Raw genomic sequence first — 25,291 nt, forward strand, 5'->3', positions numbered from 1 at the left:
ATCTTTTTTAAATAAATCATGATATTATTTTTTTGTCATTTAATATTTTTTAAATACTTTACAAGCTAATATTATTAAACCCTTCGATAAGTTGATTTTTCAACTTCTTATTATTAACTAATTTTTCAATTTTCAACTAATTTTTTAAATATTCTTTTTGCAACATAACCTATATATCAATAAAACTCATGTAAAAATATGTTGTTTATTTGCATATTTTTACTTCTACACTCTTAACAAATTACATTTCTTTGTAATGTTTTTATTATAAAAAAAGCATTAAATAATATTTTTCTTTAAATATTTGTGAATATTAGAAGTTATCTTTTTTTCTCTCAAAAAATTTATTCATCATTCTATTTACGCCAAATATTCATCAATTCTAATTATCTAAAACTTTTGTCCAACTACATTTTTCTCTCTAAAAAGTTTAGATACGACACCTTACTGAAGAAATTTGTATTGGCTGACCTAGTATCTCGGTCCTTCGAGTACTTTTACTACGTGACCTGCTCAATAATTAAGTTGACGTGAATCTTCAACAAACAACCAAAGAGGAGAGGTTATTACTGGAGGAATGATTATCTCGACTCTCATTTTATAAATTTTAATTTATTTATATATTTTATAAATATTAATTATATTTATGATTTAATTTATTTTTTAACTTTAGTCCTTCAAAGAAAATTCTTTAACTCCATCATTATCATATACTATCATTAACAAAATATAATTATATAATTTCATATTAAAGCTTATATATATTTTTTATTAATATACTAATTTTAATTTTAATTTCTTTATAATTTTAATTTTATTTATGTTTTCTCAATATATTGATATATTATAAAGTTGAAAATTATATTCATCCAATATGATTTTATGACTTAACATGTTAGGAAAGCTAACTAGTAATATTTTTTAATCACATATCACATTTTAATTTGAATAAAAAAGAGACATAAAATAAAATAACAAACTTTAATTTATTTATAAAAATAATATAGAATAATATAAAAAATATTATGAAATCATAACTTTTTTTTAAACGAAAATTAGACTCTTTTTAGTTGTAGGTCCAATATCATTGCACCTTTAAACGACGTTTAAGACCTGAATAGAAACATATAATACATCGATCTCATCAACTCATGTAAATTCCTCTAACTTAATGATCAAAGTGTTATTGCAAGTATCATCTTCATTCTAGATTGAATACTAGCAAAACATGAAGTAGCATGAGAAGATTATACGCATAGGAGAAGTAGCTTGGAAGTTGAAAGATACATAATTCAAGTCTAATTTATTTGGAAGAAGAAAAGATGTTGACAAAATTATAGTCATTTATGGACAATATGAATATTATTTGAATTTAAAATTAAATTTCCCAATTATATTTATCTTATGGAATTGGAGGCAATGAGAAACAGTGTGGCATAACGGAAAAACAAAAATGCGCCACGTCAGCAGGGAAATGGATTAGCAAGAAAGAAGTGGTGTCTCTGGTTGCTGCTTCAAAACAAGCTACTACTATACTATATCTGCTCTCCTCTCCTTGCTGCTAGTAAATGCTAATCCACTTTCTCCTCTCTCTCTCTTCCTTCTTCATCCATGGAAGTTAACCTCTCTCTCAACCACCACCGCGCCCTCACTCTAACCACCTCCCGCACTCCCTCCCTCTCCGCTCTCCGCACACACTTCCTCGGTTCCACACACACTCTCCGCCCTCCTCCTCCGACGCCACTCTCTCTTCGCTCCAGAAACAGAAACAAACGCAACAACAACAACAACAACAACAACAACAGCAACTTAGGTCTTCTTCGCTTCCAATCCCCGCGCTTCGTCTTCAAGGCCTCCTTCCATTCCCACTCCGTCATCGTCGTTGTTATCGTCGTCACTCTCTCCGCCGTTTCCTGGCTCCACTTCACTCTCAACAAGAAAAAAAATAAGACCACTCTTAACCACCAGGTCATCCAATTTCACTAATTCACTTCTTTTAAATTTACTTGTATCAATTTGTTTGGAAATTATTCAGCTTAGATTATTTAGATGCATTATTTAGTGATATTGATAAGCTGCTAAAATGTCGCTGTCAAAGTTCCTTGTCTTCGTAAATTGATTGCTTCTATTCTCTTTCTATAATTAGATACACTTCTTTTATTGTCTTTTAGATAGAGTATTTCTGCTGCGAAAAAATGTAATTTGTTAATTGATTGCGTGTATTCTGTTTCTATAATTAGCACCTTCCTGACTTCTTTTTTTACAAACAAATACAGAGACGGGGACATGCGAAATTTGCGTTATCATCGCAAGGATTTAATGTTGGGAACCGGATCATTGATAGGGAGATTCTTGGTTATACAGAATTTCAAAGGGAAAAAAACACACTGACTGAGATTGGCAAGTTGAAGGATCACCATGGGGAAGACTTCCGTGTCTTTGAGGACAACGAAATCCACATTCCGTTTTTGAAATCATCAGTGGTGCAAGAAGTGGCCCTTGCCGCCACCGAGACTTCGGAGTCGCCATCTTCTTCTGTTCTTGACTCTGGTGCCAATAATAATAATAATAAGGATAATAATGGTTCCAAGGTATTGGATGAGGCTTTTTTATCTGTGCCTTTCTCACCAAGTTCATTACAACCTCTAGAGTTTGCTGAGGAAATGGCTATACAAGTGGAAGAAAGTCAAGATAAAGTTGACTCTGATGATGAGTTGCCTTTGAATATGGTTGAATCTGAACATACTGCTTCTTCTGTTTCTGTAAACAATGCACTGACAACAGTCGATGAACATACTAAAGAAAAAATTGAACTTGGTGCTATCGACAATGATATCCTTTTTGGTGAATCAGTTAGGGAAGGGCTGTACATGTTTTATGAGGTTAACAAGCCTGCAACCAGATCCATGACACCACTTAGTAGTTTAAAGTCATTATCTCCCCGTGCTTCTTTTATGAATAAAAAAGGATTGGCCTCAGTGATGGGAAATGGCGCACTAAAAGGATCAGGGTTATCTACAGATATTCCTCTACAAAGTGCAGGTAATTACATGAAAGAAAATGCATTATCATATCATTTCATCCATGTTATAATTGGTCAAATCTTTACATAGTATCATGATGAACTGTCCAAAATATAAAGAAAACTTCTATGTAAACCGTGTTTATTGATTCAGAACATGTCAAAGGAGCAGTTAAAATTTCCAGTCATAATAAAGAAGGCTACCCTCCACAACATGTGAGTAAAAACTTGAGGAAAGGTGGCATCTCTTTAAGAGAAATGGAAAGGAACAGTATGGATCACAACAGTAAAAATTTTTTGCCTCTGAATGCTCACTCGATCAACGTGCATGTTGATCAGACAAATGGTCAATTCAGGGTGCATGATGGTCCAAAAATGGATCCTTCAGAGCTTCTAAGCAAATATAATAATTTGCTAAAAGTTGAAAGGTAATTTGCTAACCTGATCTGCCTCCTATGAGCACTGATAAACAGAATCTTGTTAATTTATGAGAATACTACTAGCTGGAATTTTAGACATGAAACAAATTTGCTTTCAATGAAACAATGAGGTGAAACTCCTCCCTTCACCTCTTTCTTATTTGTTGACTATATCATGATCATGATGCCCATCTGACCTACTTTTACTATTACTTTTAAGCTTGAGGAGCTTATCCCAAAGTACATTGATTTTGTTAGGTTACATGAATGTGTAGAATTGCTTAAAGATATGGAAACAAAGGGTTTATTAGACATGACTAAGGTACATGCGTCTTTCTGGCTGTTACTTGATATTCTGTTCTTCAATATTATGTTTTTCTTACATGCCTATTTTCTGGTTATAGGTTTATCATGCTAAGTTTTTTAACATCTGCAAGAAACGAAAGGCTGTCAAAGAAGCTTTTGATTTCATTAGGCTCATTCCAAATCCAATGCTGAGTACATTTAATATGCTTATGTCAGTGTGTGCAAGCTCCCAAGATTCAGAAGGTAAATATCCTGGTTAGTTACCCTCTAAAATGTTCCTTCTTTGTCATCTTTTCAGTTCATGGCATTTGTATTGTGTATTCAGGGGCTTTTCAGGTTTTGCAGCTTCTTAAGGATGCTCGACTAGAACCTGATTGCAAACTTTATACCACTCTGATATTAACTTGTGCAAAGAGTGGGAAAGTTGATCTAATGTTTGAAGTACAATATCTCTCTTCAACTCACCATAGCATGATATTATTAAATGTAATATTTTTGTAAATTCCGTATCCATTAAAAATGTTAATCTGTATGCTCAGGTGTTTCACAAGATGGTTAATTCTGGAGTGGAACCTAATGTTCATACCTATGGAGCACTTATTGATGGTTGTGCTAGAGCTGGGCAAGTGGCTAAAGCATTTGGTGCTTATGGAATTATGAGGTCAAAGGTACAATTATTGCAAAATGTATTTCTAAAGAACTATATTCACAGTGGTATGAGTTGAGTTCCTCCCAGTTTTTTAATTGTACATGCTGATGTGATGTTTAATGCAGTAGAATGTGAAGCCAGATCGTGTTGTATTCAATGCACTTATAGCTGCTTGTGCCCAATCAGGAGCATTAGATCGTGCTTTTGATGTGTTAGCAGAAATGACAGCTGAAACACAGCCCATCGACCCTGATCACGTAACTATAGGAGCATTGTTGAAAGCATGCACAAAAGCTGGTCAGGTGTGATTTCTTTCTTCCCCTATCACTGTTTATTGTACTGTACTCTAAATCTATTTAATGTTTAACAATATTCTATTTTTTTGCAGGTTGAACGAGCAAAAGAAGTGTACAAGATGGTACAAAAATATAACATAAAGGGTTGTCCAGAAGTTTACACCATTGCCATTAATTCTTGCAGCCAAACTGGAGATTGGGAATTTGCTCATACTGTATACAATGACATGACCCAGAAAGGGATCCTCCCAGATGAGGTACCTTTTTTTTTTGAAAAAATGTTTTTGATATGGAATTATGTATTATTAAAATCTTTTAGTTTTAGTGGATTTTAAAACATAATAATAATGGGCAGTAAATAAAAGCTTAATAATAATGCTTTTATTTTATGGTGGTTTCTTGAATTGATTCTTGTATGCAAAGTTTTATCCTTTCTCTGCTGTTGTTTGCTTACTGAAGTTTGTTCATCATGCAGATATTTCTGAGTGCACTAATAGATGTTGCTGGTCATGCTAAAAAGCTGGATGCTGCCTTTGATGTCCTGCAAGAAGCCCGTAAAGGAGGAATACTTATTGGAATAATGTCATATAGCTCATTGATGGGTGCCTGTAGCAATGTATGTCTGGTTAAGTAATATGATTTTAGTTGAAAAGAAAAGGAAAACAAGATTGGCATGGATGAATATGAAAAATCATTAATGAGTCTGGTCTTACCCAGGGCAATCTTTTAGTCATGAAATAAAAAAAATTGGATTATGGATTTTGTAGAGTATGCATAATAAAAGGTAAAGGAACTGAAATGGATTGAAGGTCTGTTTATGGACAGTAGAGTGCATTTGAAATGTTTTTATTTTTATTTTAATAAAGTCATTAATTTAGGAAATTCAATTCATTTAATGACTGTTATTAGGTTTTCTACTAGGGGAGTGGGGATGTAATGAAGTATGGGTTTCTTATAATTTTTTGGACATTTTAGTTATTGATTTTAATTAAGAAATGTATGGATGTAGAATATTTTAGTTTATGTGTAGTATATTAAGGATTTTTTGTTCTTGTTGATGACTCTGAATCTAGAAACTAAAAAAGATGTAGTACAAGTAGACCTGAGACAACAGATGTGTACGTTTATGTTTCTTTTCCATGTAAGTTATGTTTCTTCAAATCTTTTGTCCCCTGCATTGAATTCACCATGCTACTAACTAGTGGCAAATGCTTATTCCAGGCAAGAAATTGGCAGAAAGCATTGGAGCTATATGAATATCTTAAATCTCTTAAATTGACAATAACAGTTTCAACAGTTAATGCTTTGCTCACTGCACTTTGTAAGTTTGACTTTTTTCTTTCTTTCTTTTGTTGATCATTACATTCATTCAGGTTCTTGAAGCTGTGAATTCTTTATGCTTCACAGCTTCAGCACTAAATGTTTGATTAGGAAGCTGTTCAATAGCTTGGAAAAGTAGTTCCTTTTAAAAAAATAACTGCAAATTTAAAGGTCTGTGAGTTCAGGGAAGTTTAATTTAATAGGATTAGTAAACATAAACATATCCGAAGATAGAGAGATAAGAGAGACCAAAGGAGACTCATCACATGACTAGACAGCTAAAGCTAACATTTCCTTGAAAATGTACTCTTCATTCATTCTTGGGTAATAACAGCTAAAGCTCGACTTGGGACAAGTGTTGACAAGGAAATGAGCCACTACTTACACAGACAAATAAATACCTGAATTTAAAACTCTGAATGTAAGTACTAAAATGCCCCTAGGAATATAATCTCAAGTTCTTAGCCAATGCAACAACTCTAATAACTTGTCACATATGGCAACCAGAATTAAAAAAATGAGAGGAATAAAGAGAGAATAATAATGGAGAGGTGGTAAGAAAGAGTGAGAAAAATAGAGAGAATTTTATGGTGAAAATGCTAATCTGCCTCAACACCATTACAGTTACTGAGTACTTTTTTATACAGGTAACTGAAATTCTAATTACAGAAAGCAACTTTTAACAAACTTGTAGATGAACTCAGTAACTTGCTAACTGAAACTATAACCAAAGTGCCAAAATATGACATAACTATTAAGATATGATAAGGGCAGTGTAAATTAAGATAAATTCCAAAATGATTTGACTTTATTTAATGTTTCTTTTCCTAAAGCATTTCTTGTAAAACACATGGGTGGCAACCCTCTCTACCTTAGTTTTGCTTGAATTATGGTTACTTCCAACTTTGTTTTCAATTTTAGAGCTGCTGCAGTTGTTTCCCCGATCTGTGCATTTGCATTGTTTAACTTTAGCTGATTAGTGGGAAAATGGAGTTTAAACATTGTAAGAGTTTCCTACAGGTGATGGAGATCAATTTCAGAAGGCTTTGGAGGTTTTATTTGAAATGAAAGGATTAGGATTGCGCCCAAACAGTATCACATTCTCAATACTTATAGTGGCAAGTGAGAAGTAAGTGGTCTAAGTAAGAGGATTGTGTCATCAAATTAATGTTTAGTTTAGGTTCTTTCTCAACCAATTTCCTATTTTGCCTGCATTGATAGAAAGGATGATATGGAGGCAGCTCAGATGCTCCTTTCTCTAGCTAAAAAAGATGGTGTAGTCCCTAATCTCATCATGTGTCGATGCATAATTGGTGAGTCTCATTGGATTTTGTTAGATTCAATTATGGTCCTATATTGTTCAGCTTAATCAAGTTTTTTCTTTGATATTGCTTTTAAAATGACCTGTTTATTGCATTACTTCTATTTATACCTTTACCTTCCACATTAGGAGCTATATTCTTAAAAAATTGTTGTCTCATTATGTGATGTTTGCAAATACATTGAAAATTGTTGTTATAGATTCTCTTGCATTTTTCTTTTGTTTCATTACCTTTAAAGCCCAAATACTTATAACTTAATACAACATGGGTACAATATGATACATATACAGGATATGAAAAATTCTTAAAAATTCAAGATATGATATGATTAGCATTAAATTTGTTAATATGAATTAAAAACAAAAACATTTTACATAAATTTACTATGTAAAGAGACATATCCTTTCTCATTAATATGCAATCACATTAGTGGATGGTGAACACTATTTAAAAGAAAGAAAAAGAAACTTGTGATCATAGCAAAAGACCATATCAAAATATGTTCTTTCCCCGATGAACATTTCATAAAATTTTGTATTTTCTCCCAACCTTTATTAGAGCATCACAAAAAAGCATCATAGTTCTGTTCAAAAGAAGTTGTGAGTTGTGACTATAATTTTTAGTCCTATTGAAAAGAAGTTTTGGCTCTATAAATTTGCCTTCTTTTCGCTATATATTTAAGATATAAAGGAAGAGAATAGACTTGTATTGGAGCTGTGTAATTTAATCCTATTCGAAGCATCAGAGGTGTATTCCAAATGTATCAATAATTTTCTAAGAAAATAATTTTCTTTTGGAAAATACTCCTTGGATAGCATACATGTATTTGTATCGTATATAAGTATAGCAGCAATACTTTGTCATTTTTTTGGAGTATATTGGCTTTATAGATTCTTACATATTCTTTCACAATTTGCATGTTTTCCTGTTAGTTAATTGTGTGCAATTGCATAGGAAATATTCCTATAAGGCCATTTCATATTAAAAAAATATAGAAATCAGGATGAACTCTTATTCCTCCACCTAAATAAATAAAAAATGCATTACTCTCATGATATGCATTGAATTTTATTTATGGGATTAGTTCTTAATTTTCTGAGAACTTCAAGCAAAAGGTCATGGATATTGGTTATCATGTGGCTCAAATCTATTCATATTTTATGCCTTGAGAGTTTTATGGTTTGTAAATTCTGATAGCGCTTTGATTTCTTTGAAAGGAATGTGCCAGCGAAGATTTGAGAAGGCTTGCTTTGTTGGTGAGCCTGTTTTATCTTTTGACTCAGGACGGCCACAAGTTGATAATAAATGGTATATGTTCTTTAATTTTTGCAAGTCTTTTAAGACACGATTATTTAACTGTTTATTTATGCATAGACATTCTTTTACATTTTTATTTTTTCAATTTATGCATGTCAGGATGCTGCTTTTTTATAGTGAAACTATTGCATTTCAATAACATTTTGTTTGAAATAATTTTTTTTTTCTCATTCTTACCCAATTGACTCTGTCAAAGAAACTAACTAATAACATGAGGAAGTCTGTAAATCTCCATTCCCTGTTTTTATGACCATTAATTTTCTCAGGCTTCTCTTCTAGATTTTTTTTTTTTTTTTTTTTTTGTGGAAGTCTAATGCTGCTTTTACTCTATAAAGGACATCACTGGCCTTAATGGTGTATCGTGAAACAATTGAAGCCGGTGAAAAACCTACAAGTGAAATATTGTCGCAAATTCTGGGATGCCTGCAACTCCCTTATGATACATCTGTGAAAAATAGACTTGTTGAGAACCTAGGAGTAAGCATGGAAACTTCAAGAAGCTCAAACCTCTGTTCATTAATGGATGGATTTGGTGAATATGATCCTCGTGCTTTTTCAATACTTGAGGTCAGTATGGAGCTGAAACTAATTCTATTCAGTATATTATGTCTTATTGTTTCTAATGGAACCTGGACCATCATACGATGTTGTAATAATTGTGTAGGAATCTGCTTCACACGGAGTTGTTCCATCTGTATCCCTTAAAGTGAGTCCTGTTGTTATTGATGCTAAGGAATTGAATGCTTCTACTGCTGAGGTGAGCTTGTCTAACTCCAATTATTATTTATGTTGCATAAAAGGTTTGCTTCTTAACTGTGAAAGGCTAGAGAAAGAGAGAAATTATGTGGCGGATTCATTAACTCAATTGTATTTGGGGATTACAATCACTGTTTTTCCATTTATAGGTGTTGGAAAAGCCACCTAAATTGTGGTCACCCCTATATAGAGGAGGTGTGTTGAAAGTCCCACATAGCGGCTAGCTATGGGCAAAAGGGGACATGTTGAAGTCCCACATCAACTAAAGATAGTGCCGAGATAAACTATATTAGTGGGGAACAATCCTTATCTTATAAGCTGATTTTTTAGGGTTAAGTTAGTCTCATAACTCACTATCTAACAATAGGAACTAGGTCAGGTATAAGTAACATACCCAAGCCCAGCCCATCCCATAGTCACCAAAGCCTTCCTATGCTTACTATATTCCAAGATTAACTAACAAGCTTAAAGTTCATTCACATTGTTGCAGAAAAAAGTGCTTTAGAGTCATTGCACATATAATTTGCACAGGAGATAAATAAATGGAAATATTTTTACCTACATTAAATTATCTTTTAGTTTTTACTCGTTTTTTTGGGAGATTTTCTACCTTTTTTTTTTTCTGTATGTGTGCAGTACTCTTAGGTTTTATTTTATAACCACATTTGATATTTGGTGTATATATGCAATCTACTATGATACTAATGTGCAGATTTGCTCCAAAATTTGAATGATGGATACAATAGCCTCTTGTTTTCCTTCATCACTGTTCACGTCTCTTTCATACTTTGTATACATCTGAAACATTTGCAAATTTGACCAGCAAACATATGCAGTAGATAGACATTTGTGCTACCGTAATTGTTAAATCCATATCCCTAAATCCATGAAAATGTTAACAGGTATACCTCATAACAGTTTTGAAAGGTCTCAAGCATCGACTAGCAGCAGGTAATATTATCATAATTTAATAATACCGTGCTACATTTTACTCGTTGAACTTTTCATTCAAAGAAAGATTTTCTATTCTTATCTTTATTTATAATTCTTTTGGGAGATCAATTGAAACTTTAAAAATGAGTTAATTTGCTAATTTGAGTTTATTTACATGAAACATACTGATATATGGATAAGGAAATGAATTCAATCTACGGTGTAAGTTGATATTTCATTTTTTCTGATTCCTTTGCTATGATAGTATGGAAAGGAAAAGCTGGCAACAGACGATTAACAAAAATATGCTTTATTTTTATTTACTTGGGTATCATTATCTGCTTCAACACAACATGATTATCAAACATAAGCTAGTCAATCTGCATCCCATAGTACGGCTTTATCTTTCCTTCTATTTTATGATTTTGCTGACAATATAAGGACTTGTTTTCTGGTACTATGCAACAAATATTGTGAACAAAACCTTGTTTCAAAATGGATCAATCTCTTGGTGATCCATTTTGAAATTTTCAATTGGTGATGATTTAAGTCTACAACTTGCAGTTTTTCTTTTAATATACTATTTCAGGATTCTATTTTTTCCTTTTAACCATCTTTTTTTAAGTAAACTTTATTAATAATTACCATAGGTGTATTTACTACGTGTTTACTAAACCAACAGATGACAATGGTAGAAAATATTACATTACATATCGTCTACTGACTTCTTTGGTCGGGATCCCCATGAAATCTTCTTTGCAGGTGCAAGATTGCCCAATATAATCATTTTATTGCCTGTAGAGAAAACAGAAGTTGTGTCTCCGAAGTGGAAGAAGAATATTAACCTTGGAGGAAGGTGAGATAGTCAATCACAAATGCATCCATTGTCAACATGTTTTTTAACCATATAGTTGCCCCACATATCTGCAACAATCCATATTTCAAACGTACAATATGAACTACTATCCAAATTTGTTGAGTCAGAGGAACACACTTTTATGTTTAAATGCACGAAGCCTATATATAGATATTTTTGGTTGCTAAATCAAATAGGGAAATCTTAATGGACGTTGTTCTGTTGGTGCTGTTTTCCAATGAAAACACATCATGTCTATTAGTTATTACATGTGTTATATTTTCATTGATGATCCATTACATTTGTACAAAATGGCATATTTTTTTGGCTGCCATTTGTATATTTTACTGATAGTGATTTTTGTGAGTCATTCCGTATTTGACACATCCACGAGTTAGTAACAAGATGTATATGTAAAATACAATATCTTAAGTGGTCAGTGGTCAAATGGCACGAGCAAGTCAAATTTCAAGTTTCTTAAATTTTTCTTAATAGTTTTAAGCTGGTGATTGACTACCCCTGGTAATATGTATTTACTTGCAGGTTCATCTGAGTATTTTTGCTGTTTGCATTATATTTTATGGAGATTGTTTGTCATAAATGTCTGATTTACATGTGACTGAAAAATTGGAAGGTGTTATTGTGTGAAGTTATTCAATTTTTTTAGTTTGAAATTCTCTCTTGTACAATGTGTTCAGAAAATACTGTTTAAGAAATTTGTATGACAAATATGCAATATTTTGGCTTCAGAGCTGGCCAAGCAGTTGGAGCGTTATTGAGGAGGCTTCAGATTCCTCACCAGGGTAGTGAATCGAATGGGAAGCTTAGAATTGGTGGTTTGGCTCTGAAAAAATGGTTTCAGCCGAAACTTGCATATCCATTCAGTGTTAATATGGGATCTCCAACATTCAGTGGAAAACCAGGTGATTGGAACTCATCCCTATCACGACTGGGCAAAAGTATTAGTAATCAGCAACGAAACATCCGAACTGGCAATCTGTCTTTGGATTAAGTGTACATGTATTATTTTTGCCTAATACTATCTTTCCTGTCCCCTCTCCACTAATGGTTTTTCAATATATAAGTTGAAAGCTCCTTCATCCTAATGGTATAATAGAAGAGTGATTTAGACCCAAGAAAGCAGATAATGCCTTCTTGAGTGCTGAGGCCAATAAATGCTAGGAGCAGGGAAAGTGTAGGACATCTCAGCAAGTTCATTTTGGTGAACAAGGTCATACCCGCGATAGAATACAAATGGCACAGAACTCGTTCTTTTGTGATTACCTGCAGCTATGTCATGGCCTTTGCAACGCGGATTATATATAAATATATGTATGATGATAGAGATCCAGATATTTCATGTATGTGCTGTTGTTATATGTATTTTTTTTGTCAAGAATTCTCCAATGTAAACTAAAAAATAGGCAAATGGGAAAAAATCAGATGTTTTTCATTGATATTTATATAAGCTCTTCTACTATGTTCTATCATTCTATTTGATAATGATCTCGTCCCTTTAGTGTGTGTTTGGATTAAGGTTGAATTATTTAAAATCGTATTGAAAATATCAATTAACATGATTTTAGATAAATATTCATTTACATTGAGAAATTGATTTAGGATTCAAAATTAATTTTAAGTTGAAGGTAAGAGTATTCCCAGGTCCATGTTGACCCATGACTCAATCCGATCCAATTATATTGGGTTAGATTTCAAAAGTGTTTGAGTTAGATTAAATGTAATTCAATATGGACATGATTATATTCGGGTTGGACAATGGGTTGTGAGTTGTCAACCTCTAATCCAACCCGATCCAATCCTATAATAATAATAATAAAAATATTAATATTATTAATAAAAATATAATAAAGGTTAAATTGTAATTTTGATTTTTCTAATTTTTTAAATTCATAATTTTGGTCAACTTGATTTTTAATTGTAACATTTGATCTCTAGTCTCATAAATTAGCGATTTTGGTCCCCTTGATAGTTTATTAACAAACAATTTTGATTAATAGAGTTATTAAGTTAATTATAAATTAATTAAAAATTGTTAATTATTAAAAGCTTTAATAAAAAATTATTAATTCTAATTCTCTACAATATTGTGTTCCTCCTCTTTTCTGTAAATACCTCTTTCACCTCATCTCTGTAAGCTAGTTCACTTACAACAACACCACATTAGGATTCATAATTTTTTTATTAAAGTTTTTGAATGATTAATAATTTTTATTTAATTTTATAATTAATTTAATAATTTTATTAATCATAATTATTAGTTAATAATTTATTAGGAGACCAAAATTGTCAATTTATAAAATTAGGAGATCAAATTCACAATTCAAAATTAAATGGACCAAAATCATGGATTTAAAAAAGTAAGGGATTGAAATACAATTTAACCTATAATAAAATACAAAAAAATAATGAAAATCTAAAATTTCTTTATGCAAAAAATTTGCATATTCTTTATAATTATATTATACATTTAAAAAAATTGTTTCTAAAAATCTGTTCTAAATTTTTAAATTTTTAAATTTCATGACCGGATTGACCAAACCTGACTAATTTGATCATAATTGAATTGAATTTGATCATGATTGAGTTGAGTTTGACAACAAAATCATTAGAATCCAACCCAGTCCAACCCCAGATTTTTTAATTGGGTTGGATGATGAGTTTTTTTTAAACTTAACCTAACTCAACCCGTGTACACCCGTAGTTGAAGGGATTTTAGGTAGTTTTTTAAGTAGTTAAGAGATATTTTTTTATGTAAAGTAAGAAAAGAAAGAAAATAAAGAAGTTTGAATAAATAATACATGCCTTGATAGTTTAAAAGTTTTATACACTCTCATCCAATTGTAAATAATCATGTATTGATAATTTTGTTATGTTTATCATATTTATCTTAAAAGTAATAAGGATGAATTCTAATTGATTGATAGTGTATAAACTTTTTGGATAACAATTTAGGTCAATTAAAAGTCAAAAAATATTTAAATAAAAATAATGTAATGATTTTGGTGATAAAATTACAATATCTCTTTTTATATAAAATTAATATTTTATCAATATACAAAGAGTTTAATTTTTAAACCCTGGTTGTCAGCCAAATCAAAGATAATTGCTTATATAATTTTTAAGATAATTATTTAAATGTTAACAAATTTATTATGTATGACAATTTATAATGACTTAAATATATTTTTCTCTCTAAGATATATCTCTTTTTTAGATTGTTACTTATTCAAGATATATATATATATATATATATATATATATATATATATATATAATTTTGTTAGCTAACATTTCAAGTTTTTTGACTTTGGTTCACATCATCACATTCATGTTAGCGAATAACGTGTCCATATTTTTATTGGTGTTATTGTCAACTTAGTCGATGCTAACTTCAGATATGAGATTGTACAAAATCTATCTCAATACTATAACTCCATCTTCTTCCACGGTCCACAGACAGCGACAACAGCGACGTTGAAAATGGAGTAGGACTAGTATGCTATGACGATGAAGGCAAGGATGAAAATGGTGGTGACGGAAGTGAGCCAGGTTAAGAGGAAGGTTTTTCGGGTGTTGTGTTGATGGTAATGCCGATGACAATGAGGAGAATGGTGACAGAGAGAGGATCGAGAGGACAATGGTGAGGCTGGTGCGGAGGCGGGCCTATTGCCCAATGACCATGAAGATGCCAAACCCCACCATGGACCTCTCCAGTTAACAGGAGAGTAGTAGAGTGGAGATGATCCCAATTCCTTTTGCACAATCTCAGATCTAAAGTTAGCGTCGACTAAGCCGACAATAACAACAACAATAAAATGTTATTGGATGACATGACAATGATGTGACAATAATAATATAATATTTTATTTGTCACATTATCACTTAATGTATCAACACTAATGTCAGATACCAAAGCCAAAAAACTAGAAATGTCATGTAGCAAAATATAAAAAAAAATTGAATAAGTAACGATCTTAAAAAAAAGAAGATATATCTCAGTTATGAAAAATATATTTGTTAGGAAGTCTCACATCGCTTGTCACAGTTCTTGGAGTGCAGTTTATATATGTGTTGGACAACTTCACTTAGTGCCAATTGATTTTAAATTGAAATCTAACATGGTATCAGAGCCTATAGTTCGTCTTAGTCTATAACCCGTCTTAGTTTTCTCCACCATGTTGGCGACTCGCCTATATCGGCGGCCTCTATTTAAATCGATTTATAACTGTAATATATTCAAACATTTAATAACTCCAATTATCTCAACTCGTTCATTTCTTATCTAACTAGTAACTACATTTCGCTATATAAAGAAATAAATAAACTAGAAACTACAAGATGCCGCCCCGCGGCTGCAATTGAACTGTGGAGACGAAAATTAATTTTCAATAACGGTTTTAAAACAATAAAAAAATAAATTGTGGATCGGAGTTTAAAGGTGAGACAAGAGAGTAGAATTAGTTACAATTGGCATGGCGATCAATTAATTTTGATTCTCCAGACAGTTAATACATTTTGAGCGAACATAGTTGTAGTAAGAAATAGAAGATTTTTTGTTTGTCAAAATGAGTGAGTTAGAATGAAAAGGCAAATTAAAGTGGTCAAATAGTTTTGACAAGTTGAGAGGTAAGATTGATGAAAGCATCTTCTTTGCAAGGAATAGTGAGTCCCCCCAAGGGATGATTGAAGCCAAACTCTTCTTCGGCGCGGTTCAGCAAATCAAGAAACAAAGGGTGGTTCAAATACGATATTGGAACCACAAACCTCTTGTTCTTTTGCAACTCCCCAACAACGTAAACTGCCACGTGCCCCTTTGGAACATTGGACTTGAATGACGACGATGATGTCTGTTTTGCATTTGCATGAACCATAAACGGCAAACGAAGAATACCCATCATATATAATAGAGATAAATCAAACAAAGTTCAATGAAGTTTGTTTTGTGTAGTAAAATAGAATGGTTTGGTTATGAAGTTGAACAAGAGTGTGGTATTGGATAATATTTATAGGATGGTAGAGCACAGAGTGGAAAGCCGTACATGTCCAACTCAGGAGGGTCCCACATCATAATAATATTGATTTTAGAATCACATGGCTTTGTTCAGAGGAGCTGCCAGCTAAATTCCATTGGAGTATAACAGAGTGCCGTACGTACGCTGAAAACGATAAGTGTCCATCCATGTCGTTACCTGACTCTAGGAAGATTCCTTACGGATATATAGATACAGGACTATGACTTTTCTTTTCTTCTTTTAATCCTCCTCCTCGATCGTTCATAAGAAGGCACTTAATTATGCTTTATTTTGATGATGATTGATTGTAAGAAAAGACAAGTATAGTAGAAGAGAGAATGAATAGAAAATAAATAATTTTTAAGTTGTTTGAATTGAGAGAAATACAAAAAGAAGTAGAAGAGAAAGAAATGTGGATGTGTATTATGGAGCCACTTCAGTGATCTATATAAAAAAGGATAAAGATGGGTGGATAGTGTATTTTAATTAATATAAAGAGAGAAAAAATCATCAACACGTAAATCAATTAATAGAAAGTTATTTTAATTTAAACTATAATAATTTTATTCGACTTAAATAATATTATCTTTAATAGAGAATAATTTGATTATTTAGAGAGGAAAATGATCGAATTAAAGTATAAATATAATATGAGAAAAAAAAGATAATAAAAAATAATAAATATTGAGATGAAAATTGTGGCAAGATGACCTTTGATTAATTAAACAACGAGCTCCAATTTGATTTTTCAGTTCAGCAAGGCATGGAGGCACGACAAGAAGATCCAAATAAGTTTGTAACTCCACATTCATATATTATTGAACCCTCCAACGTTTTTGCCTACCAAAAACTAGTCTTTTGTTTCTTGTGTCTTTCATAGATCGACTTTCACTTAATTTAATAGATTAATACTGAACATTCATGGGCATTATCTGGCTGGGTGGGGCTACTAGGATTCCCAACATGCTTATTCATACTGTTTTATTTATTTATTTTTTAAATCTTATTTAGATTTTTATTTAAAGAAAAAGAAAAAAAATGATTATTCACACTCTTTAATTTTAATTTTTCTATTTTTTTTTAAAATATTGAATTATTTAAGTTTAATTTGCTTCCTTTATTTTATGACATGCTAAAACTGAAAAAAAAAACAGCTAAAATATATGTAGATTAAACTCTTAATAAAGAACATCACAAAATATTAGAAGAAGAAAAAACAAAACTTAAATTTCGTCTTGATTGAAATAACATCTATCAATATAAAAAAGATATTGAAGTGGAGTGGTCAGAAACTGAAGTGGTATTTTAAAGTTTCTTTGCGCAAGTTCCCCACCACAGAAGAAATGAAAGCGATCAATAGTGAATATTATTCACCATAGATGAGCCCGAGACATATTTTGTTTGTTCTAGATTATTTTTTCTTTGGAAAATTCCTTGACGTTTGGGACTTATTGAATAACTACAAATTAAGTAAAACTGTTTGCGGTTCGAACCAGTGTAGTAATTTTCTAAGCAGACTTTCGACCTATGTATCAATCCTCTTAGCAGACTTCTGACAACTCCAACATGTCATTGTTCTCATGCCCACTAATATTAGAAGTGCATTCTCATTCTATCATTTTATGCTTTAAAATTTTTGAAAGAGAACTAAAGTTTTACTAAATTAGGATAAAAATTACTTCCCGTAAAAAATAAGTAAAGTTTGTAACAAAATAAAGACAGGCATGCACACACACTATGCTTAGGGATTTTAGACTTGATCAGTGAACCGATCGACAAGATTCGGATTGGGTAGTTAGCAAAGATGGAAGTTTAAGTATGAAATGCATTAACACTTTACAAACAACAAAAGCATTAACACCTAAGATTACTAATTTTCCTTTTTTCTGGTGAGATGTTTTATTAGTTAGTTTTTATTGTTGACTAGTCATTACACCGATTTCTACGGTCCCACTCTCTAGATATGTTTTCAGCCTTAATTTTACGTACAAATATAACACGGCAATGTTATAATCATACGAATTCGATTAGTATAATCTTATTATATTATATTGTAAAATTAATTAAAATATTTTAAATTGTAAACTTATTTTTTAAATTAATAAAAAAAGATACTATAACATTAAATTTAATGAGCATATAATATAAAAAGTATATAATTTTAATAAAAAAATATTTTTTATACATAGATATAAGTTGTTTTGAAAGCAAAATGTAGGGCTATTAATTATAACACAGTTAAAATTTTATAATTATAAACTACCTTAAAATTAATATTTCATATCAAATTTCTACGCGAAAACTTATAGTAAGATGGAAGTTAACAAGAATGAAAGTTGGAAAATTTTATGAAAAACCAAATACTTTTCAAACCGCTCTAAAGCATTTTTAATTCTATTTTTCGTTTTTAGATTATGCTTTCACCAGTTAGCTTTTATTGTCCACTAGTCATTACACCGTTGATTTCCATGCCCCACTCCTTAGATATGTTTTTATCCTATTACAAAGATAACACAACATAGCACAAGCCTATTAGCCTAGCTATAATCGTATGTAATTCAATTATGACATTAGATACCATTTAAAACACAAAAAAAGTATGACACCAAAAAACATATATATAGATCAAAAGTATCATTAAAACTACATGTTTAAAAAGTTTGATTCCTTGTGAAAAGAAATTTAACAAGAGTTGACACATCAAATTGAAAATATAATTGTAATTTCACACTAGTATGTTATAACCAACGAAAAAAATTCTACACTAGTATATATGTTACACTAATCTTCAAATTAGTTCATTAGAAATGCATTTAAGAACATATGCAACGCAATCCTAGTTTTGCAAAAATGAATATTTAATCTAAAGGCAATATAGTATGTATTGTTCTAGAAAATGAAGGTGATAGCTGACAAGAGAACCAGAATTAGAAAGCAGTCAAAGAACAATATCTAGACGGTGCAAATTGCAGTGTACGTTTGTCAGAGTCGGTACGTACGTGACTGGTAATCATGTAAAAATTTCTTTGTGGCAACGTAGGATATCATCAAAATGTAAATGTGACGCACTGCCAAAAGATTAATTAGTATTAGGGCAAAACCCAACAGCAACAGGACTAGATCATCATTTAACGGACCTTAACCTTGCAAATTAAAATGTACGTACGTTCATAAAAAACGTTGGTATTCATCAATATCAATCATCATAAATTCATAGTATTAGATTTATAGCTCTTCCAAAGATATGAATCTTTCTTGAATGACTATAACTCCATGCGATAAGGACTATAATTTATTAATCGATGGGTCCCTTCAATCTTGATTCTTGATGACACCCGAAGATAGCGGTATTCGTTTTATTTTATTCTTCTTTGTTTTCCAAAAGCCTATTGACATCTTTTTCCTTGGCCCATTCGTTGAAAGTGGGTTGGGCTGGGAGATTTTTTCCCCTTCCGATCCAACTGGTATCTTGCATTTATGGGTGGTTTGTGTAGGGTTAAACTTGTTGGTTTGACAAATATTATAGTATTTTTTTTATGAAAAACATAAATACTTAAATACAGAACAAAAATTTATTATTCATAACACGACTGAGATATTCAAAGTAAAAAAAAAAAAAAAAGCTCCTACTAAACGTATAAATCAACTAATTTGAGGTAATTCCTGTTTAATTTGAGTCCTAGTATGTGCGCGGCTGCACACAATACTTACAAGAAAACTTTGTTGTTCATACTGGAATTGAAAAAAAAAGGAAGGACAAAAAAAAAAAAAACTTGAGGGTGTTGAGTTTACTGTTACTGTTCTAATTAGAACATTCTTAACTCACAATATATATATATACTTGGCCTCTTTACCGTTTGCAATTAATGTCTTCTTTAATCTAATATAATAACCCGTGAACCTAGCTTATTTCGCATTTTGCGGGTGAAAACCGGCAACCAACAAACACACTGGACATAAAACCACTGTAATCATTAATTAGTAAATCGATGAGGATGGTAAGTACGTAGTCTGAATTATTGATGTTAAAACCTCGTGACCAAATTGAAGTTAATTTGATAGAGAATTGAAATTGATTGAACATGTAGGCATGCTATACTGTCTGATTTGGCCAAATAATAATGTTAAGATTATGAAAGACAATTCATAGGACAATAGTTATAGACTTGTTGTCTTTGCCATGCCGGTACAGATCGATCATGAGGAAGCACGCACATAACTGGGACATATTTCCCTGTGCTAATTAATAATATTGCTGAATTCACTGCATGCTAGCTTCTTCAAAATTTACACGTACGGCGCATAATAATCTCCAAGGAGTCTAGGACGGTCATTTGGTCTGTTCCATAATTTCCGGTTTGTGGAAACAATCTTATATACATGTCATTAATTATTCTGTCATCTTGTGTGGCTTTTGTATCCATTAAAAACTTTCAATCTCCTCTTTTTTTTTTTTATTTGAAAACTACAAAAACTATATATTCCTGCTAGTGTATAGCCTTTAGATTATGGTATTTGGTCCAATTTTCTGTTTTTTCTTATGAATACTAAATATGAATAATTCAATGTGATTATAATTATCAGTGGAATATTATTATTATTATTATTATTATTGAAAAATGGTTTACAATTTTTATCCACTATAACAAAATTTAAATTTTATTAATCGAAAATTTTCATATTTAAATAAATACAACTATATAATTTATTGAGAATATTAAATGATGGTACGTATATATAGAACTAATTTGAAAAGGTATCGAGATATAAAATATTAATTGCTTATGTAAATAAAAAATATTTTTAAAATGAAAATACTTTGGTTTATATTAGGGTAAAATTACGAGATATATACCCAATGAATATATTTTAACTAACAATACATGTTGAGTTTGTTGAGTTCGTAGTAAATGATCCGAGTTCAATCATTGATCAATATATAAAACATTTTTAGATGATTAATCTCAACACCTCAAAGAATTGATGATTAAACTCTAATTACATTATTATAAAAAAAGTTTTGAGACTTATTATATAAAAATATAAGACCCACATTATTTAACAGATTACACATTAATTTCATCTAATAATATTGGTGTATCAAAAAGTATATAGTTACTCTTCACAAGAATTTGCAAGTATTAATTGTATGCATTGTATCAATATTTATATTAATAATTTTACCTGACTTTTGAGTTTAAAATAAGATGACGATACAAAAAAGTTATGAAACTCAGTTTTACGAATATGGAATTTTTTAAATACTAATAATAAAATAATTTAAGATTAACTATATAAATGTAAATAGCAATAATTGAGGAAATAAAATGAAATAAATAATACAGGAGAGGTTAGAGAGAGGATTAATTAAAAAAATAAATGAGACATTAAATTTAGAATATAGGGTTTAATTTTATTAATTGCACATTATAGTTAACTTAAAGTTATTAAACAAATAGAAGCAAAAGGTTTTCACAAAAAAAGAAGAATGAAGCAAAGGTTAATATTGAGAGAAATATTACCTAAAAGCAATATTTCCCTTTCAATCCAATTAATTAGTGCCAAACAATCCAATTACTAGTTATCTGTAACTGCGAAAAGTGATATCGTTTTTTTTTTTTTAACATACTACATTGCTTAAGTTAGATAGAACTGTTATAGGTGATTTAAACATGCATGCTTTGCATTTTTGAAAAGTAAATATCATTGTTGCCTGCATTCTAAAATAATGCAGATAGAATGATACTCGATCTTCCCTTGTACATTTAATATATGTAAGTATTAAATACAAATTGTGGCTATATATGACGCAATCAAACTACTCCTATTAACGATTTTAAACGTACGAGAAGTGATGAGATTTACAAAATCATCAATTGCACATGGAATCACAAGATTTATTCATTGAATTGGATGGTAAAAACCAAATTAAACTCTTTTTCAACATTGAACTCAGTTGATTGAATAAAATATAAGTGTTATAAATATTTTAATACTATGTTAAATTCCTATATATTGATAAAAAAAATCTTCTTTAGCTCCATCGACTCAGCAAGTCTGGGAACAGATCGAGGTTGCCTCATTAATTGGGATCACAAATGGGATCACAAACCGCTCACTGTATTCCTCATTAATTTCCCACATACAACGACGCAAAATGACCTTTTAATTTGGGACATAAAAAAAATGTTTGACCTTTTTCCTGAAAACTGATGCCTTGAGTTGAATGAGACCTCACTAGTAAAATTTGCCTAGCCTTACATGTTGGAACTTCTCCGGAAGTAGACGAATGCCTATCTTTGAACTCTAAATGTAATTGAATGAACCACAACGTACAGAGAGAGGAAAACCTTGCCTTAAACCATAAGGAAATATTATATATTGTTATTTTTCATTGATAAATTTGAGCATATGATATGATATACCGTTATTAATTATTGCATTATAGTCTTATAGATATTAGTGCTGTCAGCATGTCACAGGCTCAATTTGGCGTTCTACGTTCTACTTGCCCACAGTTTTCCCCTAAAACATGTACTGTTTTTCTAATGTTCCGGAAGTGGCCACGTTCTTGACGTCAGTGATTTAATTTGATGAATGCTTGCATAGATGCCAAGAATCCGTCAATTATTATTTCTGCTTAATTATTTCAATTTCTTTATATATATATATATATATATATATATATATATATATATATATATATATATATTTGGAATTCAACCTTTTCTCCTCTCTTCTTTTAGCTAGATTCGTTTGTCATGAGAGAGAGAAACTGTAAAGAATACAATATCAACAATTATCAATGTATCTTTCTTAATTTGAGATGAGAAGAAAGAAATAATTCACGTGAAGTTGTCGTGATAAAAAATCATTTTCTTCTCGAGTGGAGGAGAGAAGGAGATATACTTTTCATTTTATTTCTTTGTTATATGTATCTCTATTGATTAATTAAATTTTGTTTAATTATTTCTTTACATATATACTTATAAGTTTTCGTTAATTAATACGAGATAAATGATATTACGACAATATGAGCTGACATAACAGATTAAAAATAAAAGATTCAGTACAACTTTTTTCCTTTTTATAGATGTAGATTTGAATCCCTAATGACGTCACTTTTTTTTTTGTCTTGGTGACAAGTCTTTTTATATAGATCTCTTGATATCTAATTAAGTACTTTTTTTTTTACTGGAAACTAATTAAGTACTTATTGACTAGCTATAATCAGATAAAACTATTATAGTTTAGGCTTCAACAATAACTTTTAGGTAAGTTTTTGCTGATAACTTCAACCTACATGCTGTATATTGGCACCTGTTGGTAGTTTTGGTGAGTTCTTGTTCTTCCACTTTTTTATCAACAAAAAAGTATCAATTTTCGTTTAATTGGCGTTCTTGAACAAATTTGCAATGTTTTTATTTAATTACATTACATTATATAGTTTTTGATATTTTTTTCTGAGTTTATGATGTATATTACTCAAATAATTATTTTTTGAAATTTATTTTATTATTTGCTTATAATATTTTATGGTTATTTATGCATGCAGTATCTTTTGGTGATATTATTATAAATGGCGTCTTCATCAACTAATTCTTCCTTTAGTAGAATACATTGTGGACCACTAGAACCCGATGTTATGGATGCAGGATATGCATGTGTCTCTACATATTTGGAAATTGGAATCATGAGAATGATTGTATATTGCAAGTGAGACGACCATGTCCAACTCACAATGGCATTTTGGAAGTTCCAAAAATCAAAGAAATTATACATGCAGTACCTAGATCGATGAAGCAGGTTTTCCTTAATTGGGTCGCTGAAATGAGATTTATAAATAAGATCAACCCTGGATTGATTAGTGTTTTGGTAGAGATAGAGATCGTCATGAGACTCATACTTTTCTATTTGTTTGTAATTATTTTAATAAAAAGTTAAATTTCACAATCAATTTATATGTTAATAATTTCAGTGATAGCCACGCACAGTGATCAAGATTAATTAATCTTCGATCCAATAAGTTATGAGATACAGAGACACTCATGATCTCTCTCTCTGACTCCGGAAAAAAAATGTTATTACTATAGTTTTAAGCCTAAATATTTTTTCTTGAATATTTAATTTATATAGTTAATTCATGAAATGACACACCAAAGAGGATTAAAAAAGCTGGCAGTAGTGCCATTTGTTCTGGCTGCTGAATTTCTGTAGTGTTTAATTGTTTATGATCCAAAATAATGAGTTATGAATAGTGAATAAATGATGAAAGATGGCCACGTCCAATGTCCAGGGTGCCCACTTTACGGAACTTGCACCCTCACACTCGCACTCGCTCCTTAAATAAAGTACGTGCACTTACTATATATGCTTCACTGTTAAATACTTCAGTTAACCCAAAACATTGCATACCCTAAAACGAGGAGGATGCATATATGCAATGCATTTTCGCAATGCTTGCTAGCTAGGACAGCTAATCAACCTTGACAGCCATATCGAATGTTGAAAAGATGTTCTTTCTTAATTTCTACATGAGATGTTATGGTTTTAAAATTAAATTAATGATTAAATATATTTTTAGTCATTTAAAATATGTTTAATTTCATGTATTTGGTCTCTCAAATTTAAATGTCCTACTTTGATCCCCCACTTTTAATTTAGATGTCTCATAAGTGATCTCTTTTATTTTCACATTTAATTTGAATAGATGGAAATGAATCAATGATATGTCATTCACTACCACATAACAGTGGTGTTATGAAGACCTTTGATGTATGATTTTATGTCATATTTTTTTTCATTCATATGGTTTAATGTCATGCGTTTGAGAAATATTAAAATGAATTTTTTCTTCATATTTATAAAGATTAAAATCAAATTTTTACTTATTAATTTAGAGGGATATAAAAAATACCTATCCATCTTAATTTGTTTTTTTATAAGTAGGAATTCAAGCACATACTATGAGTTTATAATAACTAATGCATATTATTTAATAACTAAATTAGATTTTTTAATAATTTGTTGGACATTACTAAAATAAAATTGAGCTCTCGTTA

The 25,291-nt window shown here is 30.8% G+C and overlaps 2 protein-coding genes across 3 annotated transcripts; one reads left to right on the forward strand and one right to left on the reverse strand.

Moving 5' to 3' along the window:
• The first annotated feature begins 1,523 nt into the window (after positions 1 to 1,523).
• LOC114424984 (pentatricopeptide repeat-containing protein MRL1, chloroplastic-like) lies at positions 1,524 to 12,689 on the forward strand. 2 transcript variants are annotated; one of them, XM_028391697.1, is made up of 19 exons: positions 1,524 to 1,968; positions 2,271 to 3,042; positions 3,177 to 3,450; positions 3,700 to 3,763; positions 3,846 to 3,990; positions 4,073 to 4,188; positions 4,287 to 4,415; positions 4,525 to 4,698; positions 4,785 to 4,949; positions 5,168 to 5,308; positions 5,914 to 6,013; positions 7,033 to 7,141; positions 7,234 to 7,325; positions 8,552 to 8,642; positions 8,987 to 9,218; positions 9,316 to 9,408; positions 10,310 to 10,358; positions 11,103 to 11,196; positions 11,947 to 12,689. In XM_028391697.1, the coding sequence occupies exons 1-19, from the start codon at positions 1,612 to 1,614 to the stop codon at positions 12,206 to 12,208; spliced, it is 3,459 nt and encodes a 1,152-aa protein (XP_028247498.1). In that variant the 5' UTR covers positions 1,524 to 1,611; the 3' UTR covers positions 12,209 to 12,689. The 2 variants fall into 2 exon arrangements, with proteins under 2 accessions (XP_028247498.1, XP_028247499.1); XM_028391698.1 differs by having other exon boundaries at positions 2,277 to 3,042.
• A 3,129-nt stretch (positions 12,690 to 15,818) lies between these two features.
• LOC114368512 (auxin-responsive protein SAUR21-like) lies at positions 15,819 to 16,112 on the reverse strand. The gene has a single exon (XM_028325747.1). The coding sequence runs from the start codon at positions 16,110 to 16,112 to the stop codon at positions 15,819 to 15,821; it is 294 nt and encodes a 97-aa protein (XP_028181548.1).
• Positions 16,113 to 25,291: the final 9,179 nt, after the last annotated feature.

This window comes from Glycine soja, chromosome 9, assembly GCF_004193775.1.
Source record: "Glycine soja cultivar W05 chromosome 9, ASM419377v2, whole genome shotgun sequence".
NCBI classification, from domain to species: domain Eukaryota; kingdom Viridiplantae; phylum Streptophyta; class Magnoliopsida; order Fabales; family Fabaceae; genus Glycine; species Glycine soja.

Excerpts from the sequence above, each read along its gene's own strand:
- LOC114368512 (XM_028325747.1), bottom strand. The coding sequence starts at position 16,112 with ATGGGTATTCTTCGTTTGCCGTTTATGGTTCATGCAAATGCAAAACAG.
- LOC114424984 (XM_028391697.1), top strand. The coding sequence starts at position 1,612 with ATGGAAGTTAACCTCTCTCTCAACCACCACCGCGCCCTCACTCTAACC. Across the intron at positions 3,764-3,845 it reads GTTTATTAGACATGACTAAG|GTTTATCATGCTAAGTTTTT; the intron begins GTACATGCGTCT and ends TTCTGGTTATAG. Across the intron at positions 7,326-8,551 it reads CATGTGTCGATGCATAATTG|GAATGTGCCAGCGAAGATTT; the intron begins GTGAGTCTCATT and ends TTTCTTTGAAAG.